At 26.7% G+C, this 24,617-nt stretch overlaps 10 protein-coding genes across 19 annotated transcripts; 6 read left to right on the top strand and 4 right to left on the bottom strand.

Annotated features, from left to right (window-relative positions):
* Window positions 1-46: 46 nt before the first annotated feature.
* On the top strand, window positions 47-1,799 carry LOC124425877 (alpha-ketoglutarate-dependent dioxygenase alkB homolog 7, mitochondrial). Of its 3 annotated transcripts, XM_046966880.1 has the most exons (5): window positions 47-145; window positions 315-706; window positions 791-964; window positions 1,117-1,244; window positions 1,319-1,787. In XM_046966880.1, the coding sequence occupies exons 2-5, from the start codon at window positions 434-436 to the stop codon at window positions 1,449-1,451; spliced, it is 708 nt and encodes a 235-aa protein (XP_046822836.1). In that variant the 5' UTR covers window positions 47-145; window positions 315-433; the 3' UTR covers window positions 1,452-1,787. The 3 variants fall into 3 exon arrangements, with proteins under 3 accessions (XP_046822836.1, XP_046822837.1, XP_046822838.1); XM_046966881.1 differs by lacking the exon at window positions 47-145 and having other exon boundaries at window positions 153-706; window positions 1,117-1,179; window positions 1,319-1,799; XM_046966882.1 differs by lacking the exon at window positions 47-145 and having other exon boundaries at window positions 565-706; window positions 808-964; window positions 1,319-1,797.
* LOC124425872 (potassium/sodium hyperpolarization-activated cyclic nucleotide-gated channel 1-like) lies at window positions 1,332-4,287 on the top strand. 2 transcript variants are annotated; one of them, XM_046966874.1, is made up of 9 exons: window positions 1,917-1,991; window positions 2,086-2,318; window positions 2,405-2,620; window positions 2,718-2,880; window positions 2,951-3,084; window positions 3,219-3,406; window positions 3,485-3,690; window positions 3,762-3,971; window positions 4,063-4,287. In XM_046966874.1, exons 1-9 carry the CDS (start codon window positions 1,938-1,940, stop codon window positions 4,285-4,287), a joined length of 1,629 nt encoding a protein of 542 aa, XP_046822830.1. In that variant the 5' UTR covers window positions 1,917-1,937. The 2 variants fall into 2 exon arrangements, with proteins under 2 accessions (XP_046822829.1, XP_046822830.1); XM_046966873.1 differs by lacking the exons at window positions 1,917-1,991; window positions 2,086-2,318 and adding an exon at window positions 1,332-1,468.
* Window positions 4,288-4,369: 82 nt separating this feature from the next.
* Window positions 4,370-5,707, bottom strand: LOC124425875. 2 transcript variants are annotated; one of them, XM_046966876.1, is made up of 2 exons: window positions 5,566-5,707; window positions 4,370-5,493 (listed from the first exon to the last, which is right to left on the bottom strand). In XM_046966876.1, exons 1-2 carry the CDS (start codon window positions 5,663-5,665, stop codon window positions 4,574-4,576), a joined length of 1,020 nt encoding a protein of 339 aa, XP_046822832.1. In that variant the 5' UTR covers window positions 5,666-5,707; the 3' UTR covers window positions 4,370-4,573. The 2 variants fall into 2 exon arrangements, with proteins under 2 accessions (XP_046822832.1, XP_046822833.1); XM_046966877.1 differs by having other exon boundaries at window positions 4,376-5,510; window positions 5,566-5,698.
* Window positions 5,708-6,664: 957 nt separating this feature from the next.
* LOC124425879 (ninjurin-A) lies at window positions 6,665-7,477 on the top strand. The gene has a single exon (XM_046966883.1). The coding sequence runs from the start codon at window positions 6,679-6,681 to the stop codon at window positions 7,348-7,350; it is 672 nt and encodes a 223-aa protein (XP_046822839.1). The 5' UTR covers window positions 6,665-6,678; the 3' UTR covers window positions 7,351-7,477.
* On the bottom strand, window positions 7,272-9,695 carry LOC124425874. The gene is made up of 6 exons (XM_046966875.1): window positions 9,570-9,695; window positions 8,875-9,029; window positions 8,695-8,776; window positions 8,374-8,585; window positions 7,966-8,307; window positions 7,272-7,876 (listed from the first exon to the last, which is right to left on the bottom strand). Exons 2-6 carry the CDS (start codon window positions 8,992-8,994, stop codon window positions 7,532-7,534), a joined length of 1,101 nt encoding a protein of 366 aa, XP_046822831.1. The 5' UTR covers window positions 8,995-9,029; window positions 9,570-9,695; the 3' UTR covers window positions 7,272-7,531.
* On the top strand, window positions 9,047-12,890 carry LOC124425876 (protein spaetzle). 2 transcript variants are annotated; one of them, XM_046966878.1, is made up of 8 exons: window positions 9,047-9,820; window positions 10,167-10,353; window positions 10,837-11,020; window positions 11,233-11,280; window positions 11,458-11,645; window positions 11,726-11,785; window positions 11,870-11,973; window positions 12,121-12,890. In XM_046966878.1, exons 2-8 carry the CDS (start codon window positions 10,291-10,293, stop codon window positions 12,362-12,364), a joined length of 891 nt encoding a protein of 296 aa, XP_046822834.1. In that variant the 5' UTR covers window positions 9,047-9,820; window positions 10,167-10,290; the 3' UTR covers window positions 12,365-12,890. The 2 variants fall into 2 exon arrangements, with proteins under 2 accessions (XP_046822834.1, XP_046822835.1); XM_046966879.1 differs by lacking the exons at window positions 9,047-9,820; window positions 11,233-11,280 and having other exon boundaries at window positions 10,152-10,353.
* Window positions 12,891-12,983: 93 nt separating this feature from the next.
* LOC124425871 (dnaJ homolog subfamily C member 7) lies at window positions 12,984-16,532 on the bottom strand. Of its 2 annotated transcripts, XM_046966871.1 has the most exons (12): window positions 16,240-16,532; window positions 16,000-16,104; window positions 15,769-15,857; window positions 15,570-15,694; window positions 15,300-15,488; window positions 14,985-15,103; window positions 14,741-14,894; window positions 14,464-14,628; window positions 14,178-14,343; window positions 13,937-14,083; window positions 13,662-13,814; window positions 12,984-13,585 (listed from the first exon to the last, which is right to left on the bottom strand). In XM_046966871.1, the coding sequence occupies exons 2-12, from the start codon at window positions 16,092-16,094 to the stop codon at window positions 13,485-13,487; spliced, it is 1,503 nt and encodes a 500-aa protein (XP_046822827.1). In that variant the 5' UTR covers window positions 16,095-16,104; window positions 16,240-16,532; the 3' UTR covers window positions 12,984-13,484. The 2 variants fall into 2 exon arrangements, with proteins under 2 accessions (XP_046822827.1, XP_046822828.1); XM_046966872.1 differs by lacking the exons at window positions 15,570-15,694; window positions 16,240-16,532.
* Window positions 16,533-16,857: 325 nt separating this feature from the next.
* On the top strand, window positions 16,858-18,076 carry LOC124425880 (CDC42 small effector protein homolog). Of its 4 annotated transcripts, none has more exons than XM_046966885.1 (3): window positions 16,858-16,976; window positions 17,231-17,534; window positions 17,636-18,076. In XM_046966885.1, exons 2-3 carry the CDS (start codon window positions 17,274-17,276, stop codon window positions 17,642-17,644), a joined length of 270 nt encoding a protein of 89 aa, XP_046822841.1. In that variant the 5' UTR covers window positions 16,858-16,976; window positions 17,231-17,273; the 3' UTR covers window positions 17,645-18,076. The 4 variants fall into 4 exon arrangements, with proteins under 4 accessions (XP_046822841.1, XP_046822840.1, XP_046822843.1 ...); XM_046966884.1 differs by having other exon boundaries at window positions 16,905-17,066; XM_046966887.1 differs by having other exon boundaries at window positions 16,910-17,057.
* Window positions 18,077-18,661: 585 nt separating this feature from the next.
* Window positions 18,662-20,176, top strand: LOC124426117 (electron transfer flavoprotein subunit beta). Its single transcript, XM_046967412.1, has 3 exons — window positions 18,662-18,873; window positions 19,101-19,499; window positions 19,635-20,176. Exons 1-3 carry the CDS (start codon window positions 18,823-18,825, stop codon window positions 19,944-19,946), a joined length of 762 nt encoding a protein of 253 aa, XP_046823368.1. The 5' UTR covers window positions 18,662-18,822; the 3' UTR covers window positions 19,947-20,176.
* A 148-nt stretch (window positions 20,177-20,324) lies between these two features.
* LOC124426114 (protein UBASH3A homolog) lies at window positions 20,325-24,616 on the bottom strand. Its single transcript, XM_046967408.1, has 4 exons — window positions 23,295-24,616; window positions 22,679-22,916; window positions 21,859-22,566; window positions 20,325-21,780 (listed from the first exon to the last, which is right to left on the bottom strand). Exons 1-4 carry the CDS (start codon window positions 23,399-23,401, stop codon window positions 20,986-20,988), a joined length of 1,848 nt encoding a protein of 615 aa, XP_046823364.1. The 5' UTR covers window positions 23,402-24,616; the 3' UTR covers window positions 20,325-20,985.
* Between the last annotated feature and the right edge of the window lies 1 nt (window position 24,617).

The raw sequence follows: 24,617 nt of genomic DNA, 5'->3' as shown, positions 1-24,617 counted from the left end.
AATAAAAATTTTATAGACATTATATGGAATTATATAAAGTGGGTATGTTTCCATATGTCAATATGAAGTTAGTTGTATATGATATGAAATGTTCAATGCGTTTAAAATCTACCATATAGATGATATACTCTATGAATCTATAAAAGTAATTATATTGCTTTTACAAGATAATATTTGTTTTAAATATTGCTTGTTCATTTTTTAATGAAGATATAGTTTATATATATATATATATATTTTTTTTAAATACTATAAGTACCTTGAATACAATTTGAATTTGTCCACTTAATGTCATTTAACGTATGAGATTACAGATTGGCCTTAGACTGTACAAATTCGTCATGGCCACGTGATAGCAGAAAAAAAGGAGATTACGGATGATAAGAAATTAAGACACTTTGTATATTAATATTTTAATAATCATTTTGTAAACATGATAAAAGTTCCATTAGTGCGATGGATCCGAAATAACTTCGTCCATTCGACTTCTCAACAAATTATATTTAAATTTCCAAAATGTACAATTGCAAATTTGAATAATATAGTGAATAAGATTGATAAAAGCACAACAAATTGGAAAGATGCTTTATATATGACTATGAAAGTTTATCCTGACTTTATTACTGAAGAAGAAGAAGTTTCTTTGATGAAAGAGATTGACCCATATATGCAACGTTTACGTTATGAATTTTCACATTGGGATGATGTTAGTGTAATTTCTATTATATTCCTATTATTTCTACTACAATAATTTTATTCTATTCGTTTAATGAATTTAAATTGTTTAAAGGCTATTCATGGTTATAGAGAAACAGAAAGAAAACAATGGAATGAACAAAATATGAAAGTAATTAATAAAATACGTCAAAAAGCATTTCCACCAGGAATGCCACAATTAAGTTTAGTGCATGTTTTAGATTTAACAGCTGAAGGATGGATAAAGCCACATGTCGATAGTATTAGGGTAATGTTTTATTCTTAATTGCAATATAATTATTTTATTCTTTCATAAAAATATTATTGCATGATTTGTATTGCTGCGATGCAAAATATCGTTGATGTCCTATATATTATTATTTAAATATATTCCAATTATACATAATATTTTTAAAACAGTTTTGTGGAGATGTAATTGCTGGACTGAGTTTATTGAGCGACAGTGTGATGCGTCTCACAATGGTTAGTCATGAACAGGAATGCAAAGAAGATTTTCTTCTACCTCGCAGATCATTATATATTATGAAGTAATGATTAACATAACTTCTTCACGCATAATGTAAATTAGTTCAACTAATAAAACATATAAAATATATTTCAGTGGTGTGGCAAGACAAAAATATAACCATGAAATTTTAAAATCAGAGGATTCCTATTTCCGAGGACAAAAAATATCTAGAAGTCGGCGTATATCTATAATATGCAGAAGTGAGGTAGAAGGAAATATAGAATAGATTAAATTGTTTAAGTAGTAAGTATTGAACTGATTTAAATGTTTCGTGTTATATGATTATATTTATTATTTCTTTTATAGTATATTCAGAAGGAAAAAGATCCTTTGTAAATAATTTCTAATTACAAGAGTTATTCTTGTTTTCTTTGTAATTATGTATATATGCACATAAAAAAGATCATTACAGAAAAAGAAAAAAGATGATGTAGTATAATATAACCATTTTTTTTAAATAAAAAGTAAAAAGTAAATTAACTATAGTGTCTTATGTGTTTACTTTAATAAAAGAACATCATATTTATGAAACATATATATATACATTATATTGAAACAAAAGTAAACTGCCTTTTATAACTTTTATTTTCATAGTTTTGTTTTGATAATTTCATTTGTTACAAAAAAAGAACTTTTAGTTAACTCAACTAAAACTACAAAAGTATTATCTATATATAATCACGTTATTAAGGTTTATTCCAAGTTTTCTAACATGGACTTAATGATGTATGTACCTGATGAAATGAACCTAAATAAAATTGATCAGGTTAATAATGAAATTATTATAATATAAAAGCATAAGTAATTCTTTTTTTATTTATTTTTCTGTAAGCTTATAACAAATATTATTACTTTTATAGTTAACTCCAAAGATCATCCATAATTGTGAAGTACCAAAAATAGATATAAAACAAAATATAATGACAGAAGCTTCATATAAAACAAGATTTTGGTATTTTTTATTTTCTAAACGCACAATAGCTTCTAAATATCCATTTATAAAATGGTTCAAAAATAACGCAGCAATAAACTATGAAATTAATAGACACTTTCAATCTTATCCATATATGATACATCCTTTCAGCATTTTTCAGTTATTTACTTTTAATATACTATAATTTCATATATACAGCTATATTCATTATACTTATAATTATATTTCGTACATTACATTCACAGAATATATTGGAAAATAATAATGATTATTACCGGTTTTATAACTCTTATTATTAATCCCATATTTCTTGCATTTTATATGAATGAAAAAGAACAATGGTACATGTTTAGTAATGTGTTAGATGGTATTATTTTATGTGATATCATTATGTGCTTTTTTACTGGATACTACAATCATTGGACAAATATGGTTATTTTAAATCCACGTATAATAGCAAAGTATATAACCAATTGAATTTCTTCATATTTATTTTACTTTTGATATTCATATATTACATTAGCACTTATTATATTTAATAAAATGTTTCTCAATTAGAAAATATATGAAAAGTACTTTTATAGTGGATATTCTATCTGCTATGCCATATCAATTAATTGATTTTATAATAAATAAATCAGTTTGGTATTGTGTTATACTCAACATAGTAAAGATTATTAGAATACGAGCAATCATTGTTTATTCTCGAAAACTCTGCTGTGTGAGTGTTTTGAAACTGTTAAAACAATTCTTGCACAATAAAATTTGTTTTTTAATAGAAATATTTTTAGATATATCATATTAATCGTCAAAGATATAAACTATTTGAAATGAGTATGATTATTATTATATCTGTACACTGGGCAGCTTGTCTTGAATATTACATACCACTGATAGTGTCTAATATTTTTGGAAGAAACAGAGGGTAAATATTTCTAAAGTTAACAATTGTTTCTGCAGCATTTACTTTTTGAGAAAGTGTTTTATTTACTTAATAATTTTTACAGAATAGAAATTGTTTAAAGAATAATATAAGAACTTAAATTTTTGTACATATAGGTCATGGATTGAATCTGATGCTTTAAAAGAAAGAAAAACAAATTGTCGTAAATATCTAATGTGCTTGAACAGAGCTACTATTGCCCTAGTTTGTTCTACTCATTATTTAGACATGAAAACACCAGATGATATTCTATTAAATATTATATTATCAATTATGGGTATTCTTGGTTTTATTTATATTTTAGGTAAACAACATATTTATAAATTGAATCATAAAATTATTAACATATTTATCTATATATTTGCATAATTTATACTTGTAGTACAGATTATGCAGTTTATAAATACATTATATTCAACCACTAAAAAACATTATAAACATTTTCAACAATTACAAGAATATATAAGATATAAGGAATTACCATATAATCTACAACGCCGTATTTTAGAATATTTTAATTATTGTAGCAAAAAGAACTTTAATAGATATCAACATATAATCTATCAAGTTTCCTCTTATTTGCAAGAGGTTTGAAAAAAACTGCTTATAGAATATGCAAATAAAACATATGAAAATTAATAAGATCTTTCTTGTTTCAGAAACTTATTTTACACACTTATATGAAATTTATCAACAATGTGTCATTGTTTCAATATATTCCAGAATCTATCGTTTTACAGTTAATAAATGTGTTAAGCTCTGAAATTTATTTAGAGAATGATATAATAGTTAAAATTGATGAAGAAGGAGATGGACTCTATTTTATTGCATCTGGCACAGTTGCAGTCTATAACAGTTTATGGAAAGAGGTTTTTTTAATGATACTAGATAATGTTTCAATGACTATTATTTTTTCATTTGATACATATTTATCAGAAGAAATGTTTTATATGAATATAGGTTTGTCATTTAGAAGATGGAGCATATTTTGGGGACATTTTCTTATTTCTGAAAACTATGCATCATAATGCTAATATTGTTGCAATAGAAACTTGTGAGATTTATATATTATACAGAACGAATTTTCAACTCATTATGGAATCTTATCCAGATTTATTTAATGTTTTATATAATGAAGTTTCAAAATATATGAAAAAACCTAATGCCTATGATAGTTTCTATTAAGTATTCAACCATTATTTGATGTGTAACTAATCAAAAGAATAAGTAATTATCTTTGCAAAGACAAAGAAATAAGAATATAGAAGAATAGATATACTATTGTTATTATGTTATAGCTTTAATATTTTACTTTTGATCTAATATGATTCGATTATAATTTAATTTAATGTGCAGCTAAATAAAAATCAGATTTTGTTTAGTTTATATTATTGATCTTGAATTTTGAGAAGAACCAAGTTGCAATTTCGATATTAATAATTATTTTATATCATTCAAAGGATCGCAATCGCTAACGGTGAAAATTAGCTTTATATTTTCGAGGATTTTTATAAGATTGCTGATAGACCGTCATAAGTCTCCAATGTTCTGGATAATCGGTATCTCTACAACCGTTTACGATACTAAAAGGAGGAGATAAAGTTTCTATACTAAAGGATCTTTTAGCGAATGGTGTTTTTGGTCGTGGAACATCTATTTTTTGTGGTGATCGTCGAGATGCATTATTTGATTCAGTACCTAAAGTAATTCCTACAGCTGATTTGATTAATCTAGGATCGTTCTTTTCTTTATTCTCACAGATTACAGCGCTATTCCTAATAGAACATTGTGATCTAGAACGTTCACGGGAAATTGATTTTTGGATATTCATAGAATCCATGCATTTACAATGATGCTTGCAATTATTTTGATTCTGGTGTAAATTATTATAACATTTATCTTGATCTTTTTTTGCGAAATTCATCTCATATATTTCACAATTCTTATTATTATTATGTTTAACATTATAATTGTTAGAACGTAATTGATCACACCTCGACTTTGGTGCACCTTGTACAAGTTCAAAAATTGCCGGTGCAGCTCCTCCCTCTGATCCATCGATGTGAGTCGATCTCGGTGGTTCATAAATTGGATCCACAGGAGTCTGCCAGCAAATAGCCAAATCCATCTTTGTTTCTGGCTTCTTGTATCCTAATACGGCATCGCAGTGATATTTGGAGCCTAATTTATTACAACTATTATCCTTTTTGTTATTTCGGTATTGTTCATTTAAGGACGGTAAATGGAAAGATTCCTTTAGTTTGAAATTCTTCATTATATCGTCGTTGACTTTATCAGGAAGTGGTTGATGTTTTAAATTCTCCGCGTGAAGCTTTTTCGCGATAGCAAATCTATCATAGCACTTTAGCTTTTGATCAGCATTTTCAAGTCCTATTTCATGTTTTTTCCTATTTTTAGAATAATCAGTTATTGTTTTTTTAAAAGATGAAATCTTCAAATTACCTGATACATATTTTGGTAAACAACATTCATGGGTTTTCTCACATTCCGGAACATCTATCACACCTGGACATTGAGCACAGCATTTTTTATAAGGTATCATTTTAATTTGTTAAATAAAATTTTAAACGGACGAATCATTCGTACGATGAAATATAATAAATTAAATATTCATTTAAATCCGACCTGATCATTTTATATTTATTTCAAATTGGCAAATATTACAATGGAATTTCTCGACAATTTATAGGAATGCAGTCGTGAAAGATTTAACTTTTACGTATATCAATGCAGTAACTGTTTACTTGACAACGGATCGTTCAATATTATCATCTCTAATTCTGTTCTAACGAAAGTATATGCTTATGACATTAGAAAAAAAATTATAAAAATTGTATTTATTTATTTATATAAATTCCATATGGAAAACAAGGATAAAATCATTGCAACAGTTTGAAGAAACGAAGTACGAATGAGTCAAAGAAAAAGATTCTTTTTCACTTCTCTTTAAACGCCTACTTTCACTTTTTTTTTCTCGGAAGAAAAAAAACTGGAAGAATACGTTTATAATACTATTGGGTTTTCTAAGTTTGATGTATCATAGGAATGAATCAGCTATCTACGATCAAGTGACCTTTAGTACAGAATCGATGGGGACATAGTTATGTTTAGTAGTCGTAGTAGAACGTTCAATGGCAAGACATTTTTATCACCTATCTATAAATATATTTTTCAAATTGTTAAAGTTTTTTACGAAAATAAAATATAAACAATTATTTTTTTCTCAAAATAGGAAAACATATTGTCATATGTAATATTATATAAATCCGCACGTGATTCCAAACGGAGACTAGTTCGTCCGTCTAATTATACAAAGAGTGATTCACGATATTAGAGTGCACATTGTGTTGTTCGCGTGTGTATATTTTTAATAAATATTACGATGCATTAATGTTCGTTGAGTTTATTTGTACTATTTTTAAGTACTATATATTATTGAATGATCGATCGAGAACGATAGCTATATAATTAAGGATCATTCCATTGTGGCGGTTACATTCGTTTAATAAAAATAAAAGAATAAAAAGTTAATACAGTTTTTTCTTTGTGTTCATAATGAATAAACAAACGAACAGTGATCACGATGAAATCTTATATATGGACGAAATTCCGGATGAAAGTCTACAACCATTAACTGCCGGGTTAGAAAATCCATTACCAAGCGTAGAACCACGGTTCGGTCCACTTTTAGAAACAGACAACAATTATAATCCACGGCCAACTTCGGGTCCAGAGATAGACGATTTAGAACCTGGCATTCCTTCACGCCCAGGCGATAAAGGTATCGACGATGGTCTTATACCAGAAACAACATTTGGACAACCGAATTACCCTAGCGGACAACATCCTTTTTTTCCTCAACCGCCGAATCAACCGATACCGGATGTGAACATTTACCAGCATAAAAAAACTCTTGCTCAAGGAATGATGGATTTAGCATTGTTATCAGCTAACGCTAATCAATTGCGCTATGTTCTGCAAACCGACGGTCGGCATCCATATTATTATCCATCATTGACAATGATTACTTCCAGTTTACTCATTCAAGTTATAGTCGGAATTGGATTAATTTGGAATAGTAGATACGATGTAAAAGTTGACGCGCAAATGTGTAAAGCCGATACTGCTAATAATTGGACAGTTATCGGTATATTTCTCGTCACGGTTCTCAACGTTTTTATTTCATCGTTCGGTGTAATTGACCTGATAACAACTCCCACATCGTGACATTTAGATAAATTTCTGTTTAATATATATTAATCAAGTCTAAATGGGGATTTGATTTTTTTTAGTTTTTGTTAATATTTTTTTCTTATAAATGAGATCTATTTGACGCATGGTATCTTTATAAGAATCCATTAAAAATTATAATTGTATATATACTTCTTAAAAAAATACTATAGCAGTATTAAACTTGAATACACAATGGCACAATCATTAATATATTTTTCAATTGTAATGCGAGTTCTTCTTTATTTTTTGCAAGTGTTTCTTTTACTTGATTCAGTTGAATGGTTACATCCATTAACCATTTATTAACTTCGCATTTGACATCGGATGTTCTTAATAAACGAGATGTACATTGGAAAGTGTTATAACATTCCAGACTGTCTTCTGTTTTTTCTGAGCAAACGGAATATAATTTTTTTTTTATGATCTGTTCTAACAAAGAAATGAAACTACCAATTTCATCCCAATTTATTCTATTTATATTAATATCTGTAGATTTCTCATATTCCTTGATCACAGTTATCTAAAATCAATGAGATTATATTTCTAAATTAATCACTTCAGATTATATTTTCATATTTCTATAGTAATTAAATATATAACAAAATGTACCATCCAATCATAAAATAGATGTTCTTTTTCCATCCATTTTAAGTGTATATCCAACATCACACCAATAGCACGCAAATCTGACTGTTGTTGTTTATATTGATTAAAATTTGAATCTGTATGTAGGGCTAATAATTGTTTTATAAATGCGATTTCCATTACATTCATATGTACAAGATGATCAAAATTCATGCTAGCACCATGAACTTTATTTAACAATTTTACTTTTTTGCAAATTAATTCGGATATATGTTTAATATTAAAATTTACTTTACTATTGTGATGGATAATATTTTTTATTTGTGTATGTACAGAGCATGACGTTTCTACTCTAGGTACTTCTTTCTAAAAAATATTGTATTATAATAATATATTTTACTTTTAAATATTTTGTAAAGTTTGTATATTTACCAAAGATATATTAGGGTATGAACATTCTCTTCCTAAAAGACTAGATGTCAAATTGACACGTACTACAATACTCAAAACATTTTGTGTCGCTAAAAGCCATGCAAATGCTAATAGAAGTACTCTATTGTTATGGCAGCTTTCTGATAAACCATAAAATTCAATTTCTGGATATTGCAAAAAAGCAAAATATAATTTTGTAGCAAATAATTTATCTGCAACATTATATTCATATTTTTGTTTTTTGATTGTTGTAACAAAACAAAAGAATGTAATAAATAACAAAAAAAAATATATTTACACACAAAGAAAATAAAAACTTACCATATTCCTCAAAGTATATGTCATTTTGTTTTTCTTTTGCCGCATAAAAACTTAATATGTGTAACATAGTCCATAATGTATCCTGGACAATAAAAAAATTTGTTATCGATATAGACAAAGGTTTCAAAATACGATACAAATTTATCAGTTATTTATTTATCCGTCGATATTAGTACTTACAGATTTTTGCGTTGTATTATTATATTTAGATAACCTAAAATATTCCGGTTGAATTGCCACTTTAATTGATAAATTCAAATGTTTACATAGCAATTCTATAACGTTTTTAATATCCGGCATGATTTGAAAATGCTAGTTTTAATTTATAACGCTGGCTAAACACATTACAACACGTGATTATTCGTTCGACCAATTGTCTAACTCGTATAATAATAATAATAATAATAATAATAATAATAATAATAAAACAAAAAATAAGGAAATCAATAAAATTTAATAAAATTAAAAAAATGCAATTTTACAAGGTGATCGACAAAATTAATGAATTATCCATTAAGCTTAAATTATCTTTTATATATTTTGTTATAGAAAAAAAATAGCGCTTAAAAATAACATACAATGTACAATCAAGTGTTATAAATATTTTTAAAATTTAGAATAGGTATTGTAGAAACTTTTCTTTAAAAAAAAAAAGAAAAGAAACAAGAAAAAAAATTCACAGCTAATTTTAGAAGGATTTATAATCACTTCCGAGATTGTGGTTAAGAACAGCAGTTTAATAATCGTAGTAAAATTCCCCTTCCCAATTAGCGGAAATGACACACTATGTTGAGCGGGATTTATTTGGTTATCCCCACCTCTTTGTAAGATACATTTTCACTTGTTTTTACTTTTGAAAAATTCGCAATGCTTACAAAATCTGTCCTAAGATGTCTATTTGTGCGGTATAAATATTTTTTCCAGTCATTTGCGTAAGGTTCGTCAATGAACACTATTATCGCACATTATATTCATCTCACTACTTAAAAATATACTTTCAACGATGAAAGTTTATGTGACCTTCGTATTAGAGTATTACAATTTAATATCACGCCACAAAATCCGGTTTTCAGTATCATCCTGGTATTGCGATTAGCCGGTGATAAACAACCACAAGTGATTAAATGTACATATATATATATATATATATCGTGTTCCCCTACTGATGTTATTAATCCTAACCTGACAATCTTCGAAATGTGTTATCCTTTATTTCTTTGAATGCAATTAGCGTGAATTAGAAGAATTTTTTTCGTAATTATTCTAATTTTATTCTTTAATCTCTTGCAATTTTCAAATTAGTTTTTAAATGAATCTAAACAGAACATCGTATTTTAATCGTCTTATGTAAAGTGTCAATTATTATTGGCACATAGGCAAAGAGATAATAAAAAGAAAAAATATATATATATGTATGTATATATATATATATATATATATATATATATATAAATTTATGTGTATACAATAAGTGAATATACAAAGAAGAGGGAAAAAGTGAAAAAAACGTAGGGGAATATTCGAAAGAAGCTTCAAGAGAAAAGAATAAGTAACTACTTTGTTGTGTCTAAAAAAGTATTCGATTAAATAAAAAAAATGATGAAACGAGAAACTAATAGTTTCGATCGAATTTTCGTGAGTGGATGTATTGTACTTCTGGTGAGTTTTTTTTTTTTTTTACTAGATTTAAAAATAAATTCTTATATGTTTATAATATATATTATAATATATAAAATATATTTACATTCTTTTACATTTTACATTTGTATCTTGTAATATTATCTTATTATAAGATAACGTAATATATAACCAAGTTTTAAGATGGTATTAATTCAAAACATTATATATACGCCATAGTGAATCTTACCACGGGCAATTTAAAATGCATAAATTGTTCTTTTTTTTTCAATATTTGTCAAGATGTGGACATTCTTTCTTTCTCTTAAATTAATTTTTAAAAAATTTATTTTATTTTGTTTATAAATATAATTTACATTATTGAAATTTAATAAGAAATGAAAATTGCCAAATTTCATTTCATATTAAATGTTCATTGAATGTTGTATATCAAAAACTTAAATATTCCAGAATTCAAGGATAATATGAATTATTGTACAGTCTTATGGTATTTTTATTTTTCAGTTTTTTAAAAATGTTCATACTCATCCACATGAATTTCAATCCTCAAAATCATCGATGGATAAAAATTGGGAATTGAATAATAATGTCTCGGCACAAAATGCAATTCAGACTAAAATTATTACACATAGAGAGGATCAATCATCAGGATCTACAACAAACCATGGTCAGGATATGAGTGTAAGAGGTCAGATATTTCAAGATGATGATTCAACTTTAATTAATAAAACTTATGAATTCATATAGTGAATTAATTGGTATTAATAAATAATAATAATAATAATATTAATGAATGAAAAATAAGTATACAACATAATACTTCAGAGAGGGAGGGAGAAAGAGAGTCATAATTTAAATATTATATATAAAAATATTTTTCTGAATACTTTAATTTTACAGGAGCTCAAATAGGGCAAAGAAAATTACTTGAACAAAGAAATAATATTGGTAAATTGCAAACATTTTTTTAAATACTTTCTTATATATTTATTATTTGAAATTGATTAACTCTGTGTGTGTATGTGTATGTGTATATTTATGTATATATATATATTTTTGACAATATAATGTAGCTTATACTTTTTTAAATATTTATTACAAAGTTTTTTTCAACAACACATATAGATGGAAAATTTGTTTTTCCTACGGAAGATATACCAACAAGTCAGTCACACAAAGGAACATTATTATTACCAGCACCAGTTTGTAATGGAACAACTTTTTGTGAAAAAGTATTTGAATATCCTGAAGAAATAATAAATGCTGCAATTCAGCGAAATAATAGTATTAAATATTTAGCAACTGTAGATACGGTAGGAAATAGCCTTTTGTTTTTATATATCATATCAGACTTTTTTATAAAATTAGTCAACAAATTGTTTGTGTATTTTAGATACCTGATATTGTACAAAGAGTTGATACGACAGACGATGCACCTCTTTGTTTATCTAGTGTAAGATTTATAATTAGAAAAATATACATGTCATCAATTTTTTGTTATATTAAATTTCATTTTTAACATCAATCATTATTCTAGGAACAAGTAATTTATCCAAAATCTGCAGAAAGTAAAAATAAGGAATGGTTATTTATTGTAAATCAAGAAAATTTTAAGCAAGGTATACGAATTGAAACATGCAGGTTTGTAAAGCTTTGCTCTATGCTGTTAAAATAGTATAAGAAATATATCATATAAAAATGAATAAATATTATTACTAAAATCATATATCAATTATTTTTATAATATATATTGTAAAATTTTGTAATATAACTTATTATTATTTGCAGTAATGAAAATAGTGAGTGTAATATAGTCAATGGCCTTGCTGAAGGCTATAAAACTACATGTAAACAAAAGTACATTTACCGTCAGTTAGCTGCTGTTTCAAATAATGGTAAGATTAATCCAGAAATGTTTCGTTTCCCATCAAGTTGTTGTTGTCATGTTAAATTTATTGGAAATTCATTGACCAGAATGGGAATAATTGGTAATCAAAGAAGTCAAAAAACTGAGATAAAAAATCGTAAATAGTAAACTATGATTTTTATGATGCGTTTATAAAATTTATATCCCATATTTTACTTCACAAAAATTTTACTGAATTTCCAATAAATATTTTCATTTTTATTAAGCAAATAAAAAATTACATTAATATATAATAAATATTTTATGATTATTAATCCCTAAAGGTTCATATATGTGTTCTCAACAACATTCTTTAAACCATTAGGGGTTAATGTTAAACAATTTTTTATAATGTATAAAATTATGATCTTATTACAATAAAAGGAAAGATTAACAATTCATGTTAAACATAGAATTTATACAATGCTATGAATTTCTTATATAATATTTATAATAATACAGTAAATAGTTAATTAATTTGAGCAAATTATATATTTCCTTAATTAAAAACATAAAATGTACAATAGATCATATCATATGAAAGTAACAAAATTTGTTTACACATTTTAATAATGAAAACAGTGTGTGTATATATATATGTATTGTATATATAACTAATAAATTTAAATAATTTGAATATTCCTAAAAAAAATCTAACCCAAATTTCAATTTTAATATATTATTTCCGATAAGACATGCATTTATTTTCAATAAGACATACATTAGGTGACAAAACACACTTTGCTATAGTATAGCTGTAAATTTTTATTATCATTTATAATAACAATAACAGGGCTTCAATGTATAATTTTTCTATGCATTTCATTTACTATATTTAATTCTAAGAATATCATGAAATAGAATAAACGAATTGTAGTATCATGCAAATTAGATGGATTAGAGAAAGTATTTTTAAAAGAATGTAAGTTAAATATTATCGTATTACTCAATTGATTTTCATTTTTTTCTTTTTGTTTTTGTGAAAAACATTGTATTTATGATATTTGGAAATAATGAGAATTTGCTTATTTATGAATAAAAAAAAAAAAAAAAGAAAAAAAAACAAAAAAAAGCAAATTTATAAAAAATAATCTACTATAAGTATACAACTTTGTACATGGTGATCTAAATATCAAGACCAATAAATATATATGACTGCAAAGGGTAAAACATTATATTTTTATATTAAATAAACTAAGATGATAATACGATATACTGTGATATCATGATGTGCTTTGGAATGTTATTAACCCAAATGAAAACTGTAACCATTGTAAAATTCAGTTCGAAATTGAAAGCCCCCATCTTGAGCAAAAAAGGTTGGAAACATTCCACGAGGATCCACATCTATAAAAATTTTTTATCATTTTGAAATATTCATAGTTTTGTATTAAGTCATTGAATAATAAATAATTTTACATACCTTGCATGTTATTATCAGTATCATCCATGTCATGGCCACTATCATAACGTAAACGTTTTTTGGGGTCTGACAAAATACCATATGCTTCTCCAACTTCTTTAAATTTTTTTTCTTGTTCCTTCTTTTCCCCTTCAGTTGCATTAGCATGACGATCTGATAAAAATAATTATCCAAATAAATATAAAAATTATTTTTTTTTACAGTATACTAAATGATTTACCATTTTATGTATGCTTTTTTTTTATGTATTAGTATTATTATTATCGGTTTTATACCTGGATGATGGACCATAGCCCGTTTTCTATATGCTTTTTTAATATCATCGGTTGATGCATTTTTATCGATACCTAATATTTTATAATAATCTTTCCTTTTAGACTTTTTCAATGCCATTTTCGCTCCAGTGAGGAATCTCTTATTTTCTGTAAAATAATATATTAAATACAGAATGAATTAGTTTTTATTTTATTGGATAATATTTTAATAATTATATTTATATATATATAATATTCATACCACGACTATTATCTATTTTACATGCTTTCTCAAAGTCACGAACAGCTTCTTCATATTCATTTAATTCCAGATAAGACGATCCTCTCCTAAGTAAAGCTTTTAAATAATTTTCGTCAAGTTTTAAAGCTTCTGTGCATTCTGTGATCGATTCTCTTATTCGTCCTAACTGTAACAATGAGGAACACTTTCTATTTAAGTACATAACAAACAAACGATATATTAAGTACATAACAAAGATATAATAAATAAAACATATATAACATAATATACAATATTTTTAACTTACTTTAGTAGCTGCTGTTGCTTTATTAAAATGAAGTTTCGCATTTGTCATTACATTTTGGGGATCTATAGTTAAAGCCTCTGTAAATAAATCATATGCTTCTTGATAGCGTTTCATTTTAAATGCAGCATTTCCATCTTCTTTCTTCTTTTTTAAAGCTTTTGCTCTCTGAATGTAAAGGAATAGTTAATATTAGTTAAAATAATAATAGTTAAAATTAGTTAATATTACATACATTTACATATAATTAATTTAACATAATAAATTTAAATTTTATTACCTTGTAAATATCCAATGCTTTATCATGATCAGGCGCTAATCTTAATACTTGTTGGAAATGTGCAAAAGCTCTATCAACACTATCTTGAAAATATAAACACATACCACGAATATAAATAGCATCTGCATTTTGTTTGTCAATATGTAAAATGTCACTAAAATATAAGAAGAATATTAAATATAGAAATTAATAGAATACAATTCAGATTGCATAAGATCTATGCAGAAAATGAATATTAATCTACTTGGCAATTTCTTGTGCTTCTTCGTATCTCCCTAAAAATGCAAGACATTCAGCTTTGATCAATTTGAATCTTGTACAAGATGTGCTTACATCACAACATCGATCCATACAATATACAACCTATTAACAAAAGGAATATTGGTTTGAAAAATATAATAATATGATTGTACACTTTTAATGATATAATATAATGTTTTTCATGTGCTCTTCCAAATTTATGTTCGTCTATAATAGTAGTACTAGATTTTGCATAATCTTTGCTAACAGTTGTTAGTTAGCAGTGAAAATGAGCATTATATTTGCACAAACCTCTAACCTTACGGAAATCTTTCACTGCATAAGCAGCGTCTGCATCTTTCAAATATTTCTGTATATACTCTAAATCCTTTTGTTCTGATGTTATTGTTTTATTGTCAGGATCTAGTTCCAAAAGTTTTGATATATTAGTCTCAGCCTCTATGATATCACCCAAAATCAAAGAACATTTAATAACCCTGACATATGCCTAAAGAAATAAAAATAATATAATTACATAACACAAATATTTGAAATATCAGAATATTTTATATAACACAAATATATGTACTTTGAGAAACATTGGGTCCAATTCAATGCACTTTTTAGCATCAACTAAAGCGTTACGATATAGGCCAAGCATCATATAACATGCTGCTCTGTTACCATAATAACGTGGTTCATCTGAACACATTTCTAGAATCACCATTATTTTTTATTATAGAGCAAGAGATTAGTTTCATTATATAAAATAATATAAATATACTAACCAATAACTTCATTGTACCCGATTAATGCTTTCTTGTATTGTTTCAGAGAATAATATTGATTTGCTATTTCCTTCTTTGCCTCTGCCAATCTAAAGAGAAATTGTAAACTCAATTTTAGTATATTTATTACATAATGAAAAAAAAAAAAAAAAAAAAAAAAAAAAAAAAAAAATTCACTTTACATAGAGAAATATTTCTAAATATAAAGAAAATAAAAAATGCCCTACTCACTCTTCAACTACCGATTTGTCTACATTCATGGCGATTGTCACTGGTTCAAATTCTTCGTTCATTTGCACTTCATTCATTTGCACTTCGTTCGCCATAATTAACGTTCTTAAGACAGGCAGAAGAATCAATGATAAATAAAGTCATTCAAAATAATATTGCACTCATATTAATACTACTACACAATAATTTTAAAGGGAAATGTTTCATGGTAACGTATAATAGAATATTCAAGAAAATTACCACAAGAGAGAAGTATGTTTCGATAATTTCATCCAATTGATCACACGGTTAAAACACAATACTACTGTTGGTTAAATTTCAATTAACGTACTGAATGTGTAACTTCGAAAATACTTCATCTTATATTGTTTCAAATTTTTTTATTGCACACATATTTATAACAAAACAATATTCCGTTGTATATAAAAGATGCCGTCGTATCTCACAAAAGCAACTACATAAAGAAACGACCTAAGGTGACTCAAGCAACTTTTCACTGGAACCATGCATGAGCTACAGTAGCTTCAGGTAGTTCAATTCAAGCGTTGTTCGTCGCTTCGAGCGCCGAAGTGAATATAGCTACAAATGATTAAAACATTTATCTTTTTAATGATATAACGAATATAATCGTATATAATAAAATAAAATTTAACAAGATTTACAATTTGACATTAAAAAAAAAAATATTTTAATGATTCGTTTTACTTTTCTATAAGATATCAAAGATATGACATTGTTAAATGTAACAATAATATGATTACACATTGAAACTATTAAATATGTACATTTATATCTGACCAATCAAGTAAAGATTTAAGTTTGTCCAATTTTTAAACTGGATCGATTAATTGCGCTTGGCTCAGGGTAGCAGAAAACATACAATATATGATCGTTATATATAGGGTTGTCCGTCATGCTTCTTGGCGGGTTAGAACGAACTGGAACATCAAAGAAGTAAAAAAAAGAAAAAAAAAAAAGTAACATGAAAATAACTTTTGAATAAGCTTTTGTGTGTTTTACAATATTTATAATAAATGTTGTACTGTAATACGTATAGTGTAAATAAAGTAAATAATGTATTATCCAAATATAATACCATAACTGTTTTGTGTTGCGTATAGGTTAAGATGTATCAAGTTATTTTAGTAGTGTGATCTCATTAGATTTAGAAACTGTAAAATGTTCGTAAAATATTTGTAATATTTAATTTGTAATATATCATTTGTTTCAGATTTGAGATTAAAACAAATTGAAATAGAAAAATTAAAACTTTAATGAGAATGGCAGGTAGTAGCGAACTTTGGATACAATGTTTTACATGTTGTTTGTATCAGCAAGAACCTCGTTCACGAAATGGAAAACATAAGACCCATCACAGACTTAGGATAGATCGAAGCATGATAGGAGAACCTACAAATTTTCGGCATACAGGACATATAAGTAGCGATGATTTCAATATGACTGGAGATTGCTTATCTACTATTCAAGAAAGAATGCAACATAAAGGAGGTTATGATACTTCCATTAGTGTTAAGGTAATGATTATTTTATTTTAATAACTAAGCATGAATAAATCTTATAAATAATGTATACGTATATTTATGTATATATATTTTTTTTTCTTTTTTTATTTTAGGCATATTGATATGTATTACAAAGTATTTGAACAAACTGCCAGAGTATTAATGGAAGGAATGAATCGACTGACTTTTTATCAGTGATGTATTTACTTCCGGACTTCACAAGCCCGTAGCACAATGCACTATGCACAGTGATGCATTTTTTAAAAATGTTTTTATAGAATAATGTCTTAATAGAAAGGGTACTTTTCTTAGCGTCATTTATTACAGACGAGATCTCAAAAGGATTAAACAAATAATCTTATATGAAGTTAAAAAGAGTGTACGAGTCTTGGTCATATACGTGAAAATTGATATATTTTGATTTATTGCATAGACTTCTAAGATTATGAATGTATTTATATATTAATGAATTTTTCCACGTTGATTTATACCTTGATTACTTTAATTTGTAAGTGTAACCTAGTAAATAAAATAAACGATTGTATATAACAAAAGCCATAGGAATTTTAATACTGTATTATGACACGAATATATTGTAATAATCTAAGATTATAAAAAATACGAATGATTAGAAGAAAACAAAATTTAGAATCAAAATCTGTCTCGATTCAAAGTTCTATTGCATTAAGTCCTTTTGGTTTCATTTACGATAATATAAAGTAAATTAAATGTCCCTATATAATTAAATAACAAGATCCCTACATTTTAAATACTTTTTATAAAGAGAATGATTTAAATTTTCGAATGTATTCTCGAAAAGTCAATTATCATATTAATTAATGTTTATATTTGTTTTTATTAAATAAATTATATTAATTCCATTATTATTATATTAAATGGAAATCGATTAAGAATCTTTAAAAGACATTGATTCAAAATTTATAAACTTACTACCAGAGTTTTTTCATTCATTTTATTTTCTTATAATCTCTCATTGTAATTATCAAATTTCGAAAGAAATGTGACAATCATACGTTTAATAACATATTTTATCTATTAATATTATTCTTTTCATACAAATTGATAGCATTTAGACTTTGAACTGTAGATGTTTGCCACGTCACAGACAAATACCACTATATTAATAACTGCAGTTAGTTACTCCTAGATTTCTATCCAGTACCTCTAGTAAAGATAACTTATGTAAACATAGTTTACTCAATTAAATACTCATATTTTCTCAATTTTTTTCAATATATTATTATATATAATATTATTAAATTTAATATTATTATTAAATATGTCACGTGTACTTGTTGGTGTGAAAAGGGTAATCGATTATGCGGTCAAGGTAAATTTTGGCTTATAAAATATCTAAGAATAGAAAAGTTTAAATTGAAAGGGCAGAAAAAAAAAAAAAGAAAAAAAAAAACTAAATTTATCATATCTCATCAAATTTGATGTTGTTAAATGTTATTCGTTAGTTTTTAACGAATAATGAAAAATACTTGGTAACATAGAGATTTTATGGATTTTTTAAAAATGTTTTGTAATGAACATTTTTTTCTGATTTTTTAGATCCGTGTTAAACCGGATAAAACAGGAGTTATTACTGATGGAATTAAACATTCAATGAATCCTTTCGATGAGATAGCTGTTGAGGAAGCTATAAGAATGAAAGAAAAAAAATTAGCACAAGAAGTAATTGCGGTTACATGTGGTCCTTCTCAGGCACAAGATAGTTTGAGAACTGCACTAGCCATGGGTGCTGATCGTGGAATACACGTTGAAATATCACCAACAGAATATGAAACTTTGCAGCCGATTCATGTATCTAAGATTTTAGCAAAACTTGCAATAGATGAGAAAATTGATTTGATTATTGTCGGAAAGCAAGCTATCGATGATGACAGTAATCAAACTGCCCAAATGATTGCTGGTAATTTAGATTGGCCGTCAGGAACATTTTGCAGTAAGGTAAAATAAGTCTTTTTAATTTGTATTATATTACTTTCTAATATTGGTAATAATCATTCGAAAATATAATGGATTTATTAATATAAGATATTAAAATATTTGTTTTACTTCTTTTGTCATTTCTTCTATTATTAGATCGAACATGGTAATGGTGAATTGACTATTACACGAGAAATAGATGGTGGTTTGGAAGTACTCAGGTTAAAAACTCCAGCTGTTCTCAGTGCCGATCTTCGTCTTAATGAACCTCGTTATGCCACATTACCAAATATTATGAAAGCAAAAAAGAAACCAATTAAAAAAATTAGTTCAAAGGATCTTGGCATAGATACGTCCGCCAGAATTGAAATTATTTCTGTAGAAGAACCACCTGTTAGGCAGGCTGGTACAATAGTACCTGATGTCGATACTTTAATAGTTAAACTAAAGGAGCGTGGACATGTTTGATATCTTCTAAATAATCTATAAAATAGAAGATTAAAATGTTGTGCCTTTCTTAGAATGAATTTTATTATATTTTTTACTGTATATAACATATGCCATCTAAACATAATTAGAATGAATAAGCTCTATATTATATATTTTCATAAATTTGTACCATGTGGAGGCAAAATGTATATATTTACTCTTTATCATTTATTTTATAATTTTAATAAAATAGTATATTATATACTCTATATATCTTTGGTAAACATAACAATATACATCAAACAAATCTCTTATGAGTGTGTACATATACATGTAATCATTTACAAAAAAAAATATTATAATTTTTCTTTAATTCATTGATCTTGAATTGTCATGATCAATTGACACAATTATCTAAATCTTCTTTTACTAATAAAATTCTATAAAATAAAAATATTGACATTGATATTGCATATTCTTTAATGAACAAAATTTTAATAAAATATAAGCTGATTGGAAAGTTTAAATTGGCTTTGTAAAATGCAGCACTCTAGTTCAAATATAAAATGGCAATTATATCAATTTTCATTAATGTTGCAAAAAAATGAAGTTATATATGATAGGAAACAGTTCATAAAATTATTTTTGCACTGATTTTTATAATCATTTAAATTGAAGAACTGATATTTAATTATTCAATGGTTCACATTTAAAACTAGTAAATAAGTTATTCTTATTTCGAACTTACGATAAATCGAAATGCAGGTACAACATAAGTAAATTCCTACATAATCTATCCTACATATTACAATTATTATTTTTGTCTTGGAAGGGCAGAACGAACTGCCAATATTTCATATTCATTATTTTTCAATGTTCTTAATTACTAAACAAGAAAATATCATATGTTTTGTATTATATGTTTGAAGCAAGACTGCTTATGTCTGTTCTTGATCTCGATAATTTCAATATCAACTATTCTCTTATATAAAATTCATTGTATCATGACAGTCTTTTATGATTGCGATTCTATTATGTTTCAAAGGTTAATTCAATTGTTCAATATTTTTTATATTTTTTACATTAAGACCTTCCAGTCAAATCTACTATTACTAGTATGCGTGATAGGAGGAAAAGGAGGTGGGTGAAGTTGCCACCCATTCAATTCTTCGCGAGCGGCTAAACATGCCAAGTATGGTACTCGTTGAACTAATTTCGTTACTTCTGCTGCTGGTGGTATCTGACCACCAGTCAGTTGTTTAGTACAAGCTGCTAAAGAAGCAGCATGAGCTACTATGAGAATGTTACCTACCGTACTTTCAATTATCCGTTTAATTAAATCGTAGCTTCTTTCATAATACTGTGCTGCATTTTCTTTTAATGGAAGATCCTTTGCTTGAATTATTTCGCTATAATTTTTATCCACATTAAAACCTGCATTAATTAATTCTTCAGAAGTCATCCAGACAGGTATACCGTTTGGATACCATGCTAACCATTCTATTAAACCTGGTTCTATTTTCATGGGTATATCTAAATCTAAACCTTTTAAAATATGAGCAAGCGTTTGAACACATCTGAGAGATGGCGAAGTAAAAGCAACATCTATTTTTATGTTAGATGATTTCATTGCTTCGCCAACCAATCCTGCTTGTACTTCCCCAACTGTCGTTAAAGGACTATCGTTTTGAAAGTCTCGTATATTCCTTAGTGGTATCTCCTTTGGCATATTTAGGTCTCTACGTACATAACAACCATTTTCTTCAAAGCAATATGGGATCCATGCACCAAATGTAAAATCTACTCTCTCTCCATGACGACATATGAAGATCTGTCTTGCAGAAACTATAGGTGATGAAGAGGCCTCCTCTATCTATGTAAAAACAAAAATACGAATTAAAAATAAATATTATTTAATTAATATAATAATTCAAATGTTTCAAGAAATTACTGATTCTTTATTTATTTCTATTCCATCTGGTGTATCTACAGAATCTTCAGTAGATAACAATGATGGTTGTTGTTTTCTTGTTTTTGGCATTGCCTCTTCTTCCACGGTTTCACTTTTCTTATTATTAATTTGTATAGTAGTATGCAGTGTCCATGAATCTGATTCAGCTGTTCGTTTTGTATGATTTAAAGGTAAATGACCTGAAGTTCCTGTTAACCAGGAAGTACCTTCGACCCATCCATCGGTAGAAGCATTACATGCTCCTTCTGGTATATAAACGTAATCTCCTACTCTTAATTCTAAGTCATCATGTTCTTTAGATGTATACGCGTGTATAACTTTATGGACATGAGAATTTTGTAACCTAGTATCTCTAGAGTATAATCTAAGTTCCCAATTGTCCGGTGTAGTTGGTCCCAACTTTTCAACCATCAAACGGAGAGGTTGAAATAAGTTGCTAGGAAACTGATAAGCCAATGTGAGATGCAATGATTTTACTTGAGGTTTGGCAGTAATACCTAAACTTGTTAGTTTATCAACATAATTGGTAGAAATTTTTGTAAGCCATTTAGTGTCTGCATCTTTGACGAAAAGTCCCATAAAGTTGGGCGAAACATATGTTTCCAAATCAATACGATCACAAAGTTCATCTAAATCGATGATATTTTCAAGAGAACTTACAAGTTCTGGAGTTAATTCATCTGATGCCTAGGAATAAAAATAATTGAAAAAAAGATACAAACAGTTTACCTAACAGAAGATTAATGATTCTTTTTTACTTTAACTATTTTATCATGTAAACATTAATTGTAATACTTACTTGAAAAAAAGATACAAGTGTAATATGTGGTATAAAGTTATGTGCCCCATTCCAACCTAATTCTTTACTTTCTGCCCAAAATGTTAAAAGACGTTCTGCCAATGCTCCTGTAGGACAAGCATATAAGACATATTGTCTGTGTGTAATAAAATCTAGAGTCGGATCTCTGACATGGGCAAGTAACCAGTCAGATGCAAGCTGAACACCACGATGTCCAGTAGCAGCTAATGCTTTTTCCCTGTAATCAGGTAAAAATTTATAGGCGAACGAAGAAAAATAATCCTTTTGCATAACAAATTCTTTAATAATGAAAATTTAATGCGTCTGAGTAAAACAAATAAAACAATAATTGTTGTATAATGTAAAAATGATTAAATATAATTAAGTTTTTTTTTTTTTTTTCTTATAAAATATATTAAAAATTATAAAAAGAAAATGTAAAAATGTAATTACAATGATTATAGACGAAAAATCATACGAATTACAAATGTCTTATATATTTTGACAGCTGTTTGTTTACAATGACACTCAGAGTAAATACAATAAAATGTTAATGCGAATCGAAATTTCTTTGTTTTCGATAATAATAGAATCATATTGTTCTTACAATACTTACGCTCGATGTTTCGGAAATCCAAGTTGTAAAAGTGTTTGTAAAGGAGTCAACTGTTGCTTCGAAATTTTCGTCGCGGTTGGATTTTTTCGTGGCGGTAATGTCGCCATGACGGTACGTTACTTAAGAGTCGCCACCAAGCTGCAGCTTGATCATGAACGAGAAATCTTACTACGATGGAAGAATGTACCGTTGAATTTTTATATGAAATACGATTGAAATCGTCAATCCCCCTTTTTTAAATCGATAAATTGGATAAATTTGAATTCGAATTAGAGCATACCTTTGATATAACGTTTTTTCTTTTTCTTTTTCTTTTTCCTTTTTTTTTTTTTTTTACAATACCATAAAGAATTTAATAGCAGCACTTTAGATGAATACTTTATCTAATAAATGATATAACCATTTTTATATTTTCCTGATGAGATTGTTTTCTTTTTTCTATTTTTTTTTTTTTCTTTTATCGTTTGCATAGAAAGAAATTATAGATAAAACAGTGTTATCTCACTGTTAAGATAAACGAAAGATTACAGTAAGAAGATAAGTTATCGTAAACAATTGCATTCGCTTAATATCCGTGTAATTATATGTTTGAATTATTTCACATATAAGACAAATTAAAAGGATATTAGAAAGAAATATATCCTACAAAAAATTTCATAATCTTCGTAGATATATTCGTCAAGTAAGAACGAAGATTATCTATTGGTCAATTCCGATGGAACCAAAATCTGTTTCGTTCTCCGAATAGTATCAGATAGAATAAATTCCATTCTTACTAAAATCGAACGGAATATCCAATAAGATTATACGTCGAACAAAGACAACGTTTGCTTTGTATGGAGTTTTTCCTTTTTTTTTTTTCTCTCTCTCTCTCTTCTATACAAATAATGCATTTCGTTCGTCAATCATATTGTTGATATTTCGCGAATAAAAATTTATTTCAATATAATACGAATGAATGTAGATGAGTTTTTGATCAATGTATTTTACAATTTTACAATACTTTAAAACCTTTCCGATTTAATAACAATATTCTCTACAATAAGATAACATTAATTATCATATTGTTTTATACACTAATAAAATTTATATTTTGCTAAGTACGCTTTTTAGTTAGATAAAAAATCATTTAAATTCTCCATATTAATTTGCTTCGAAGTCTTCGCTCATCAACGTCTTACATTATATGTATTTAAGTAACATACGTAGCTGAGGTTATAGTATAAAAATACTACTTGTTCATTTTAAAAAAGTATATATATATATATACATATACATCATACATATATATATATATATATACACATATACATACACATACAT

This window comes from Vespa crabro, chromosome 8 (genome assembly GCF_910589235.1).
Source record: "Vespa crabro chromosome 8, iyVesCrab1.2, whole genome shotgun sequence".
In the NCBI taxonomy this organism is placed as follows: Eukaryota; Metazoa; Arthropoda; class Insecta; order Hymenoptera; family Vespidae; genus Vespa; species Vespa crabro.
The sequence above is the reverse complement of the archived record's forward strand: the minus strand, read 5'-3'. Positions and strand labels throughout refer to the sequence as shown.